General features: G+C 36.4%; 1 protein-coding gene across 1 annotated transcript in view; it reads left to right on the top strand.

Moving 5' to 3' along the window:
• The window catches only part of LOC132341876 (guanine nucleotide-binding protein G(q) subunit alpha), a 113,879-nt gene that overhangs the window by 37,848 nt on the left and 61,666 nt on the right, over positions 1–14,365 (top strand). Inside the window, exon 2 of the mRNA XM_059873995.1 lies at positions 1,007–1,191. Coding sequence (XP_059729978.1) covers positions 1,007–1,191 — 185 coding nt within the window. The remainder of the gene's footprint in view (positions 1–1,006; positions 1,192–14,365) is intronic.

Below are 14,365 nucleotides of genomic sequence, written 5' to 3' on the forward strand. Positions count from 1 at the left end.
TACAAAAATGATTAAAATAAAGCCCAGGCTGAAAGTCTGAAAACAGCAGCAGTGAGCAATGTGTTTTGTTTTCTGCAGAGCTGAGTAGCTGGATGAACACAGGGCTTATGTACCTGTGCAGATTCAACTCCTCCTCTTAAGCAAACACAGGGATAATATAGTTAAGCTCTTGTAGTCATAGATGAGCTTGTTGAATTGGAGAAATGGAAAAATGTTGTGTGTTGTAACCTTTGTGAAGTTTCCAACAAGGAGATCTTAACTTTAAATTGACAAATAGTCATGTTTCATCAATAAACTACTTTTAGTACAAAGTATAAAAAGACATGAGAAGATTTAGTGGAAGGAATGACTGCTCATTAATAAATATGAACCAAATTTTAATTAACAGTGATTTCTTATGGTTCTGAGATTGAAGTTTGTTGGGCTGTGATTGCTCCGATACTAGCTTAAAAAAAAAAAAAAAAAAAAAGCTGCAACCCGACCACACCCCCTCACACAAACAAATAAAAAACCAAACCAACAAATTCAACAAAACAGAAAACCCAAACAAACTGACACCCCTGAAAAAAAACCCCAAAAAACCAAAGCACGTATGTCGGTTGCTTGTAACACCAGATTACTGTAATGTCCTGAGACTTGGCCTAGGAAGATTGTTTTTCTTCCTCTCTGAACTTTTGTGATGAAATGTCTCATGAAGTTAGAGTTTTGTATGAGTACATCTTTAAGAACAAAATATTTTCAAATATAAAGTCATATATAATATGTATATTTTGGAGTTCCATTTTGCTCATTAGTTTAGTTGTTAAATGAAAGTGGAAATTTTAATTCAGTTCTTCAGTTGCTGCTGATGTTGCTGTTTGACCTTAAACTGGTCCTTGTAGTTACTTACCTTCCAAGCACTACTTGACACTGTTGAGCCTTGCGGTAAGCAAGCTGTCAGCATTGAGCAAAAAAAGTCGTGTTTGTGTCCACTGGGTAAAGCATATCCTTCTTATTTGTCTTGCAGGCACAGGAGAGAGTGGCAAAAGCACATTTATCAAGCAGATGAGAATCATTCATGGATCAGGTTACTCTGATGAAGACAAAAGGGGCTTTACAAAACTGGTGTACCAGAATATATTTACAGCAATGCAGGCCATGATCAAGGCCATGGATACCCTCAAAATCCCATACAAGTGTGAAAATAACAAGGTGAGATTTTTGTTTATTTCTGTAGCCGAAGTTTTTCCTCTTTTTTATTTCCAGAAATATACTGAAGGTCTCAAAAAAAATGCTGCATCACAGAAGTGATACTAAAAGCTCAGAAGAAAAGGGTGTTTCCTGTCCTGCATTTAGATCTCCGCCTTTTTGTCTACTTTTACAACACAAACATGCTTTTAAACAAGAGACCTCTCTTAAGATGCCTTGAGGGCATTGTCACAGAACAGAGGTTTAATGGCAGGCTGCCATTTGACTTTAGTAACTCTTGTCCTTTCCTATGTGGCTGTGCTCTGGTTAGAGCACAGTTAAACCATTCTTGTGATGTACTACTTAAGGATTGCATTCCAAGTGGAAAAAATTCAAATTATTAGACAAATAGATGAAGATACCTGTTTGTATGTAAATAGATTGTTAAATTTAAATTTTCTGCACAAGACCTTAAAACAGAGTCTTTTAAGATTGATGCTGTTACTGCAGTTTAAAAGGACAAAATACATTGAAAGTGTTTCTAAGGTTCATCTCTAACTTTTAACATTTTTTAACAGTTTTAACATTTAACAGTTTTAACTTTTTTTTTTTAAATATTCAGATTTTAATAGTGTGGTAACTACAGTGATTTGTCTCATTTTGTGACTAGGAATGAAATGCTTACTATTTACTTAAAATACATGGTAAGCCACAGAATTACTTGTCTATATCTTCCAATATCATGGAGTCACAGAATAGGTCAAATTGGAAGGGACCACAGTGCATCCTCTGGTCCAACCTCCCTGATCAAGTAGGCACTATTTGATAACAGTTCCCTGAGAACTTGTTTTTATTTTTACAGTTGATCCATTATCAGCAGCTTTGTCAAAAAGAGAATTTAAGATCCGTAACACAGTGGATGGCTCACCTTTCTTTCCATCTTGTGAAAGAATATTTAATGATTATCTAGTAGTCCTGGATGAAAGTAATATTTTCCTTGATAAATTAATAAAAAGTTATTTTATTCTGTTTTTTCATTAATAGAAAATATCAAAGGGCAGCAACATTTATAATAAAGAAAAGCATACATTAACTGGGAAAGAGAAAATGAGATAAACTTGGGTTAATATTAGAATCTTTTTTGTCTAAACATATGAAGTTTAGTTTTTAGAACTGAACTCCTGTATGTATTTTACGACCGCTGATTTATAAGTAGGAAAGATAAAGCTTCTTAGCAGGTTAATGAGGAGTTGTTTTTCCATTTGCATTTGCTGAAGTCATTCCAGATGATCATCACTTTGTTAATGATGTAATGTTGCAATAACAGGAGTCTTGCAGGAGGGTGACTTGATGCAGTAGGAAGTCAGGAGGATCCCATCTGTCAGAATCAATATTGTTAACCTTCTTTAATGGTGGGTGGGCTTTTTGGTGCACGTGAAAAAGATTGAAAAATTTGTAATTGGTAAGACTCCTGACTGTTTAATTTCCTAGTCTATCTGCTTACTGGTGCTGTTTTTCCTTTGTCCCCTGTAAATCACAATCAAATGTCTCATTAATTTTAAAACTGCATTTTCTTTTTAGTATTTTGGCTCCATGTTTTTGCTGTGTGCAAAGCATAAAACATACTGGCCTGAAAAGTTAGTTGATAGTAAAGCACATTTTTTCTTCAAAATTGGTGTTGGCTGTCACTTAGCCTTAATATCTGGAAATCCTAATTACAGGTTAGGATTCTTTTTTTCCTTGTATTATATTACAGAGTATGTGTTCTGTAGTTATTCCTTAGATGTGCTGACTTTTTCTAGTGTGTTTATATGGCTTGGTGGGTCAGGTAGGTATGCCATAGCTGTATATGCATGGCCAGAACTGTTCACTTTCTCTACATAAAAATTACTTTGCTAAAAGTAGAGGTCTCTGCTCAGTTACTTCACAAGCATTCCCATCACTTTTTAAAAGGTCTACTTGCAGACTAAAATAAAAGTCACCAGTTACCAGGCTCTCAAGGCAATTCCTGTTCAAATTCTTTCAGGAATGCAGGAAAAACCAAATGTGCTGCAGCATTGTGCCTAAATAGACATGATTGTGGTCTACTACACTTTGGCTTTGTATACAAGGTCACTTCACTTCAAAGCGCTGAACACCAGTCAACAAATAAATCTGCTCCTTCGTTTTTTTACAAGCTGTTGAAAACAAACTCATTAGTCTAGCAGTCTAGAAAACACAGGAAGGGCACTTCCTATTAATTTGAATCTCCTATCAGGAAATCCTATCTCTGGAGAGAATATCTCGAAGTTTGAGTAACAGAATATTTTTAGCACAGTAGCTGTTGTACACTGTAGTTTAGAAAATTGCAGATCAAGCTGGTATTGATGTGGTTGGGCCTGAAGAAAAATTACCCTTTTTTTGGGTCAAGTTCTTCATGTTCTGCAATAGACTTTGGGGCTACAGTATAAATGTTTATCTCTTACTGTACCAATTTTCATACCTTTAACTGTGATTTATTAAAATTGAAGTGTTTTGAATTTCTGAATGCTGCTGGCATTTGAAGTGTCCTTATATCTAGCAGTCAGTAAAGCAGGCAGCTGTGTTCTTTGTGTGTACAGCATCACAACATTTACATTGAACTATTTTAGTATAATCAGCATAGCTGTAGGCAAGTTCTAAATTTCACAGGTCAGTTCTTGTGAGATTGTATTTGTCTTCATAGTCACAAATGTAACTAAAGAGGCAGAGAGTGAAATACATTGTCCTATAATATAATAACCTAGACTGTTTTGAAAGATTCATTATCAGAGTAGTGAAAGCCAATTGACAAATAAAACTGTGTTTAGAAGCTAGTATCTCAGAACTGATGGTAGAGAATTATATAATGAAAGACATTGACTTTTTAAACTTCTGAATGTGAGATCTTCTGAGGTTTAAGATAATGGGGTGAGTGTGATCTCTTCTTTTAGGAATTTCTCTGTCATGAGAAATGATTGCTTATAGACTTTTTTAGTTTCCTTTTGAGTAAATTTTACTGTGCTTCCATTGTTTATTTTTCCACTAGAAGTTAGGAAGTTGTTGTATGGCTTTTGAATTTTGGGGTAAGAAGTATTTTATGAAATAAGGAAAAGTGTTAGTTTTTATAGAAATGTTCAGAAGCAATTCTGAAAATTGTCTGTCTTTTGCAAAATTTTGTTTCTACAAACTAACTAATGCAACCACAGGTATTCAAATGCATATTTAAAAAAAATACAGGCATATGCTTTTTGCAGGTTTTTTTAAGACAAATGAATCTACTACTATAATAAACACCAAATACTACCGTTGTCCTATACTTTTCCATTTTAATGTAACTTTCAAAAGACCAGTTGCTACTCCGTTCCAGCAGACAGTATCAGGAAGGCGTCACTCTGTGGTGATTAACAGGCAGGAAACCTTACTTGAATCCCATTCCCATAATTTCCTGTGAGACTTCTTAAATATTCATAACAATAAAACTAATGTGAGTAACTGTTGTCTTCAAGAACAGGTTACAGGAAAGTTTTTCAAGAAGCTGAAACATAAAAGCAAGTTTTGTGGTAGACATTTGCTGTTAAGTTTCTAGGAGTGTTTTCTGATTAATTTTTATCTGTATTTGTGCCTATTTCCTTTGGGAAATGTTTTGCAGTCAAAATGAGCAGATATCGGAAATGCTTTCAAAGTTCAAAATCTTACTAGCATTATCTTCAAGTCCATAATTGTTTTGTTAGCTTGGTTTTTCCCATGTCTGACAGATCCACTGAAGAAAGCTAACAAAATTACAGGCTGAAGTGGGATAATAGGAGCACAAATGGAATCAGATTGCATAAGGTTTTGTCTTTGGTAAATAGGTGGGGATGTTAAGTGGTGAAATCCCTTGGTGAGATTTGATGTTGAACAAGCGTAGTTTGGAGGAAAGGACCTACTCCAGACACCTCACCTGAAATAGAGTGTGAAGGACTGAATGTAGAGCAGTAGTGTGCAAACTGGGAGGGGAAGTCTTTCAGTTTAGAGGGGGGTTTTATTTAATAAAAAAGCAAGAATTATGTTTTTGGGATAGTGACATAAAATGCTTATTGCTTTTAGAACTGATATAATCAAATGGCTCTTCAAGCAGATGGAGAAACCTGCATGGTTCTTGGTTAGTATTTAACAATGTTTAGTGCTTGGTTAGTATTTAGGTTCTCTGAGGTGTTTCTCCGAGCACTCAAAACCAATGTAAAATTACCCAATAAATAGCAAGTCTTGCAGAAGAGTTAAATGCTTCTATGACCAGGAGGCTCCATAGGCATTATTTTAGCAAGAAATTGCTAGCTGCAGTCAGATAATGTGCAAGATTTTATAGAAGATTTAAAATATCGTGGTCATTGAACTACATGTATTCTGACAAAGGAACTGAAGACAGCTTGCCTTTTTTCCATTGGAAGCTGTAATATGAGGGAAAGCCCATTTCCCTGATAGCTGTGTTTCCTCCTATGGGGATATTGAGCCATGAGCTTTAGGGCTTCCAATAAAGCCTCAAGCAGTTTCTTCCTGAGCGCTTCATAAAGAAGCTTTGTGAGGATTTCAGTGATCTTAAATAGATAGCAGCCTCTCCTCAGCTTTCTCATCTTTTTATCAGTCTCCTGTCGGTTGTCTGCTCTTCTCATCCTCTGCCTTTCTTTCTGGTACCTCCTCAGTCTTGCATACGTTTCACCTCAGTGCACCTTTATGGACTTACCTGTGCCATACCATTTTGTCCCACTTTCTGCTGTTTTCCTTCTGTATTTTTGAATAAAATTAAAACTAACAAGTAAAAAGTTCCCCATATATGTAGTAGTTTACATTCTGTTCTCCTCGTCACTCATTTGCTTGCTCTCTGTTTAGAGCAGGGGGCACTTCCTTTTATCTGTATTGCCCCAATGGATTACTGAGTTACTTGTTTCATCTTGTTATGTTCTGCTTAAGTGTTTCGTACTTCATCCCAACAGAAGCCCAAATTCTAGCTGTTTTTTCAGATGTGTAGGGAAGATGATGGTATATGAGAAGTAAGCTGGAGAAGCAGAGTTGAATGCTCCTATGAAGAGTTTCAAATACTTTATTTAAAATACACGTACAGGTAAATGAACAAACTTCCTTTCTCCAGGGAATGTTCACATCAGTGTGTTCATTCGCAATGAAGATGTGAAATTTGCTCAGGGCAACTTTTATGTGTAATGGGAGTGTGGCATTTATTTTAAGGTAGTGAGATTGTGTACTCTTGGAATGGTTCTGACTTTCTTCGTGATTAACAGCCATTATATAAATATAGGTATTTGGACAATATAGTTTTATAAAAATAATGAATAAACATAATCATATATAAATATTTTCAAGGAGATATTTAGAAGTCATAGTTTCCTAACTACTTAATTCATTTCTACAGGAGATGGGCTAAGCTTGTCTAATACTTCTCTAAATTTCAGATTGAAGTATTTTTGTCATATTTTCCTCTGAAAATTTATAAGAATATTTTTTTCTTGTAGTTACTCTTTTTTTGGGAATTCAGATCCTGTTGTGTTCTGATTTTGTATGTAGAATGAAAGTTACTTGTTTCTTCATTGTAATTCCTAGTCACACACAAGATGCTTGAAATAAGGTTTATTGCAATCAATTAATAGTTCTTCAGACTAAATGGACAATATTTTGCTCCAGATTTTGTCAGTCCCTTGTTCAGTGTGCTCTTCCTATATGGTAAAAATTACAATGCAAGCAGGTTTTGTCTTATAATAAATAATTCAGCCTTGGCTTGACAAAAGAGTAGTTAAAAAATCCACAAAAAAAGCAAAACACAACCCACTCTTCTCTCCTTCCTCCCCCAACTCCCTTTTTTTTGTTTCTGAAGTTTAATTTGTTTTGTGGTTTTGGATGTATTGCCTAGTAGAGGTATTCATGTTGACCTCTGCTTTTTCTGAAAGATTATTTTGCTCTTTTTTTTCCTTCCTGGTTAAATTAGGATTAAAGTCTGCGCATGAAAAGGTGATTACATATTCACACTTCATCAGTCCAGTCACGTGCCTACCTGTTTTTAGGCCATGGGCCCATGTAGCTCCACTCTTAGATTTTGTATTCACTTTGGGTGGTTGCATAAAGGTGAGTAATGAGGCAAGAATCCAGGGTTTTGCTTCTGGAAGAGTAGGTTGGCAGAGGAAAACCAAAGCATTGACATGACATTAGTCATGTTACGTTTGAATTTTTTTCCTAGCAGTTACGTAACAAACAGACAATCACAAAGCTATGGTTGTGCGCTTCATCTTTGTCAAGAAAGTATAGAGCTCTTGACTGTAGATTGTTTAATGTTTGGATTGCTATGGTGGACCTAAATTACTGGGTAGGTAAGAAAATAATTTATTATGAGCAAGTCACTTCTGTGAACAGTTTCAAACATGACAGAAAAAGCTGAATGTTGGGTTGTAGGGATGGTAATTATGAAGAGCTGCTTTCTAATATTTCTCTAACTCTCATGTCTCTCTTCATTAGTCCTGTCATACATAGGAGTTTCCGAGATAAATGATACTGTGGAGAAGCTGATACAATTAGAGTAGTTGTTAAGGTTGTTTCTTGTTAAAGTTACCCCAGTTCCACCCCAGGCCCGTGCTGCAGACTTTTGTTTCTGTGCCAAACTTCACTGGTAGCTGGGATTCTGCGGAGCTCGAAAGGGGGGCTCTGTCGTGCCCTGTTATCATTATCCGGGACTTAGCGCGCACCGCAACGGATTCACCACAGTTTCTGTAGAGATGATGACTTGCCACTTTTCTTAATATGACTTTCTAGCCAGTGCTAAAATTTGGCTTACTGTTTAGTTGTTAATCTTCTAAGCCAATTTGTAGATACAGTGTACTCATAGGTTTTACCCTCAGTTGTAAACCCATGGAATCGAGCAAAACTGATTTCGGCACAGAATATTTTTGAAACATTTCTGATTATAGTATTCCTTTGACCCTTTGCATATTTATTATTCCTTTGACCCTTTGTATTTTTTAAAGCTGCTTTTATTCAAAGTCTGGATTGAAAAAGGATTTCTTTAAAGCTGAAATATAACCCTAGAACTTTGATTTGCTTTAGTTATTTTTTCCTCTTTTTCTTTCTTTTACTTTCTCTGTCACTCTTAAATACTACTTTGAAAAGTTGAAACGGAAATGATGAAGAATTAAAAATTAAGCCATTCAAAACAGTGCGAAACCAGAATCTACAGTGTAAATTCTGCTGTAGCCAGTAGTCTGCAAATAAGAAAGGCACAGGAGAAGGTGAAATGTAGTGGCATTTTCCAAAAATAATTTATAGATATTTTAATTTAGCTGCACAGTAGGAATTTGGGGAAGAAATTAACCTTAAAACTTAGTCTTGGTTTTGAAAAAGATGGAGTTTTTGCAACCACTTGCCACTTTGTAAGGAGCTTTTAAAAACTCTTTTGCAGTAGTGCAAGTTAAGTGGCACTTTGATAGTGAGCCAAGGAGGAGCTGTTGGTATTGAACTGAGACATCACTTAAAATACATGAAAATATGTCTAGGACATGTATCTACATCTGCAGTATGAAATGGATTTTTATTAAAGAAAGTTGGAGTTGCTTATATCTGATTCAAACTTTCTCATAAGGGAAGGTGTTTAAGACTGTGTATGCAAATATTGAGGAATGCATTATGGGCACATCATCTCAGAGGTTGCAGAGGAGCTTGCACACTGAGATAAATGAAGCATTCCTGAAAGAGAGAACACAGACCATGCAGGTGGTATTTAAAGTATGGTCAGGAAGGTTCTAAGGACCCTTCTGTGATTTTGAGGCGCTATGTCTTTTTGCAGGCTTGTTAATTTTTAGAAGCTCTTTTCAGAATTTTTATAATGATACTGTGTTGTGTATAGTTCACTTACTTCTTGAAAATCCCGTTCAATGAATAATGTCTTAACACTGGTCAGCATTTTTCCAAGCTGAGTCGTGGAAGTTTTTAATTTACCTGTGGAATTTTCTAGTGGAATATTCTATTTCTGATAGGGAAAAGAAATTGTATGACATTATTATTAGATTCATTGTGAAAGGCCCTGTTATAAAAAAAGTTCTTTTTCTGGGGCAGCTTTTATAAACAAAACCATCCTAAACAGAAGAGCATGATAGTAAAGCCCTGTAGTTTATGTCCTTCTTGTGTGATAAGCAATGACATGCACTGGCTGCCTTTGCTATAGTGGTGTATACTCTGTCACTGCATTGCAAAATGTTTTAAATAGCAACTCCCTTCTGTAAAAAAATACTCAAATTTTCCTCGTCTCTTTTCTTTCAGCAAAGAAGTGTACCTTTTCAAGAAGTAGTTTTTTGAGGATTAATGATTGGTAGGAGCTGTAGCTTGCTCGCTCACTAGCTTTGTAGTTTCCTGATTCCAGTGGGGTGTGTAAGTTCTTCCTGGTATGTTTCTGCCTATCTGTCCCTTTTTGGACACTCGTCAGCTTGTGTGGTCTTCCTGTAGAGCTTCCTGTGAGCTGCTGTCTGATAATACCATATGAATCAGCAGTGTGGGTAGTGTTTTGCTTGTCTGACAAATAAGGAACTTGCAACAGTTATGTTTTTAGCTTTTCTACTTTGAAGTCAGTACTATTTACAGTTACTTTCTCAAGGTACACTGGGATGGATTTCTGTGATCCCGCAGGTCTTTTTTGAGTTTTCATCTACTGGCTAAAATACGCAGTAGAAAACAACCTTTTATGAATGCATCCCAGGCAGGTGTTGTAAATGTCTGGATGTACTGAAACAGACAGAATCCTTGCCAACATAAAATGCAATCGAATTCTGGCTTTGCTAGATTTTAATGCAATTTTTCATTGTGTCCTTCAGTACTGATCTAAACACAAGAATTAGATTTTACGAGTTCTTTCCTCTTTGGAAAGGGATGAAAATTAGATTTCTCATATGAAGTTACTGCAATGAGAGGAAATTTAAATAAATATGCCTTGGGGAGAGGGGTAGATGTGAGCAAAGGGAGGAATGTAGTTGATATATAGGCTGAGTTGTCAAGATGCTGCTTTGTAAAGAAAGGGTTAGTCCCTGAAGAGAGTTTGTTTAGTAATGCTTTTCCAATATTCAGATGTTCTCATTACGTCATTAATCTTTGAACATGACACAATGTTATTATTTTCCAACAGGGTGTCAAGTAAGGTATTTCCTTAGACAACTGTTTTTTTATTTATTTGCCAGTTAGATCAATCTTCTTGTGTTAAAGTTTGTGGGATTTTTTTTGTCTTTCACCTTGCGTATTCTCAGATTTTGTGAAATTGTATTTGCAGAAGAGTGTGAGGGAGGGTACTAAATGAGAACTCTTACACTGCTGTGCTTTGTGCCTGGTTCCTGTATTCCTTTTGTGCTTTCGGACTTCTTAGAATTCAGTGAGTTTCTCAGGACAGTCTTAGTTTTCTTTAGCAGCAAGGGTAATGGAACTTATCACGTGAATCAGTATTTAACACAGTTGGAAAAATGGTTGATATGACTGTGAAACACAGGCTTCCAGATATAGTTGTGTTTTCCAGCACCTGCTTTGTAGACACAGATTTATACCAGCTGCAGAGTTCCAGGGAATTTCACTACAGTTCTTGTTTAAAATAAGCATTTCCAAGTGTCTGAGAAATCAAACAGAAAACAATGCCATAATTTTGGGTCTGCAGTTGGCAGCATTGCACAAAAGACATAACATCCCTTCTGTACAGTACAAGAAAAGAAGAGACAGTAACTATCTCATCCTTATGATGAGCAGAAATGTAATGCATGCTTTCACTAGGAAGTAATTTTATAGTAGAAATTAGAGTTCATATATATTTTGAAAGACTGAGTAAAAATATGCTTAGCCATAACTCTACTGCATGCAAAATTCAGCCATGTATTCATGTCCATCTCCTAATTATGCTTCACTACATCAACAGATGAGTCTAATGAAGGAAGCAATGATAAATCTCCACCGTTACAGTATGTTACAAGTGCCATCACTGTTACCATTTATAAATAAAATCAGTAAGTGAGCTAAGTATTCTCCTCTGCACTTCATAAATTTTTTTTTCCTCAGCACAACCAATTATAGAATAAAGGAAAGGCTGATGTCCCTTAAAATACTTCTTCTGTTCTGTAGTAGTCTTGCCATTCTGAATGTTAGTCTCTACTATCTTTCATCTTACAACATCTTGCTATGTGGAGACCTGTACTCAATAGAGATCAGTGGTTATGCCTGAAATACTAATAACTAGTCCTTAAAATGAAGACCAGTGCTGGAAACAGTGTTCAGAGCTGTTGTGGGGAGACTCTTCAAAGGCAGAGCTTTTTCTCCCTCCTTTCCAGTATCATTAACTGCGATTCTCTCCAGTGCCCCAGACTCTGCCCTCCACTCTGCTTGCAGTAGCAATCTTGCCCTGAGCAGTTCCAGGATGAACCCACATCCAGTTTGCAGCACAGATTCATAAATGCAGAGCAGCAGTAAGCATGCTTGGCATGTGTTGCCTTGGATCACCATGAACTATGAGTCTTTTTGAGCTAAGTTCTCTCTCACACCTGGGGACCTGCAGTAGGCTGTAGGGATCCTTTCTTTGGTCCCTGTCACTTTCACTGGCTTATATGGCTCTGAAAATGTCAGTCTTAGCACAAGCAGCATAGCTAAAAGCCTAAATATGGCTCTTGGATGGTATCCCACAGCATTTAAATTAACCATTAATGTTAGTTAATTCAAGGATAGGAAACTTCAAGCAAACTAGTTTGAGTATGGCAATTGCCTATTTTTTCTTCCCCTTTCTGACCTCTGAGTGAAACAAAACTGTTTCCTCCCTTTATGATATCATTTTACCAAAGTGTTAGTCACTGCTAGTTTGGTGTTGCTTCAAAACTTCTATCACTGCAGAACTGAAGGCTGGAATTGTGTTTGTGGCTCAGTGCCTTGGGCAACATGCATACAGAAGTACACGCTCTACAGTTTTGAGAGCTGGTTCAGAAAATGGACTAACAGTGGTTTTGGATTCATGTTACTTATGACCAACCTTGGGATCTGCACACTTCCCTCTGCTCCCCTGCAGTATTCAGTATTTGTGTACAGAGATGTGATTTGACCACTTTGATGAAGTAGAGAAAGCACAGGAGTCTGCCAGATCCACTAGCTGCTGCTGAAAGTTAGGTCAGCATGGAGGATGTTCTAGCTTAACTTGGAGTAGTGCCTGAAGCTAAAAGCATCAATTGTCAGGAGGGTATAAAGATGATTTATCACTATCTTATGCTTAAGTCTTTCTTTCAAATCTATTCCCCCCCATCTCTTAATTAAGTATTGCTTGGCTGGTTTTCTAAGTTTAACCTCAGACCTCATATGCAACTGTAGAACAGTCTAGAAAACGTCACTAAGTCCATCCCAGATCCTTTTGGAGGTAATTTTTAATATGTGTTTATACTGGTTGATAGATTCATACAGTTAATTGAATATGCCTTCCCCTGATTAAAACAAGGAACAGACCACTTCCCCGAGCTAAAATAAGTGATCTACATGAAACTAAAGTGAGCAACTCAAGTTTTGCTATCAGGTTTCATTTCTTGCCAACCTGATATGTTTGTTAAAGATTTATTTGTGTTTTAACTTACAGAGGTTGATACTATTCACATATCAGAAAAATCAAGATGGAATGTATTTTTGCTGGTAAAAAAAAAAGTGTTCGTCTTTATTTTGGAATTAAAAGTGTGAGCTGTTGCCTGTCAAGAAATTTTTCTCCCTTCGTTGGTTTCTGATTGTGAATTTCACACATTGTCAGGGGTTTTGTTCTGCTTTTGAGTGTTCATCTTTCTTAATGGTGGGAAAGTTAAGAAGTGAAATTCTCTGTTGTGGATATGAAACAGCAGTGATTTAACTACCATTTAACATGTAAGTAAGACGATTTATAAAGAAATTACCTTCAAAATTTAAAAAAAAAATTAATATTGGCTATAAAACAAGCAGGAAAAAGAGAATCTAGTTTTAAGAAACACAGTTTAAGATGAGCTCCAGTACATTTCTTTTAATGGGACAAAATTAATGCTGCCTCTTCTGGCATCAGTTTTTTAAAACAGTTAAAACCAAAATCTACTCCTTGTTAAAACATGTCTGGCACATTTTGGAGCATTTTTTTTTTTTTGATATTTTGGTAATGGTACTAGCATTTTCTAAACATAAGGAAGGGCTTTTGGTATCTAAGCTGCTAATTCTGCTTTCACTGACTCCCTTTTCCTTACTTTGTTTTAGGGTTAGTAAATCTGTCCTCTGCTGTGAGAAGTTGTAACAAATGAATCCTAATTTTGGAAGTTGCAGGATTGTGCACAGTCAGTTTGTAGTAAATAAATGCTAATGCTTTCTCTCACCACCCTGTTTTTTCCTTGCATTACCACCTCTGATCTTTTTAATCTAATACACTCTTGCTTTTTGACCTTTCCACTATCACTGTTTCAATTTTATGAAAACAGAAGGATAGGTATTTACAGCTGAGTAGAAGTCAGAAATAACAATTAGGAAGGCAAAGCTTATTTTCCTCCTATTCCAGCTCTTCTCGTGAAATGCAGTTAACAGAAGTGATTTCTGACTAGTAGATGAACAGCAAAAGCACAACTGAGGTTTCTGAAAGATACTTCTTAATTGCATTGCCAGCCTCAGACTCCAGAGTCTGACTCAGCTAAGAAGTGTTTTCTTCCTCCCCCTCTGTCTTGTCAGTGTGAGTTCACTGTTGGTGGAGCTTGTGACTGCCATATAGATAGATAATACACTTGAACAATCATTGTCTGTAGTCCACAGGGCAGCTAAATTGGGTGTACTGACATTGGTGTGCACAAGGCAAGCAAACAAAGCCCCTTCCAGTACAAAAAAAAAACCCCAAAAACTTGGCTCAAGAAACATCAAGTTTTCATCTTCGATCTACAGTTACTTTCTCATTATTTATTTAACTAGCACCCCCCTACCACTGCAGAGCAGCATGCTGAACCAGTGCCATGTGTTCTGCATGCAGTTAGCAGGAATGGGTAGTTTACCCATGGAAACCTATTTGCCTCTGCTTTTACACAGATTGTCAGTAGGAGGAGTTATTCTTGGCAGTTAAACAGTATTTAGGCTTTTATTCAGGAGCCACAGTACTTGCATTTCAGATTACACAGAGATGGTAGAAAGCTTCCCTACAAAGTTTCTTCAGCAAAGTAATGAAGATTAAAGATGT

Source organism: Haemorhous mexicanus, chromosome Z (assembly GCF_027477595.1).
Source record: "Haemorhous mexicanus isolate bHaeMex1 chromosome Z, bHaeMex1.pri, whole genome shotgun sequence".
Lineage (NCBI taxonomy): Eukaryota > Metazoa > Chordata > Aves > Passeriformes > Fringillidae > Haemorhous > Haemorhous mexicanus.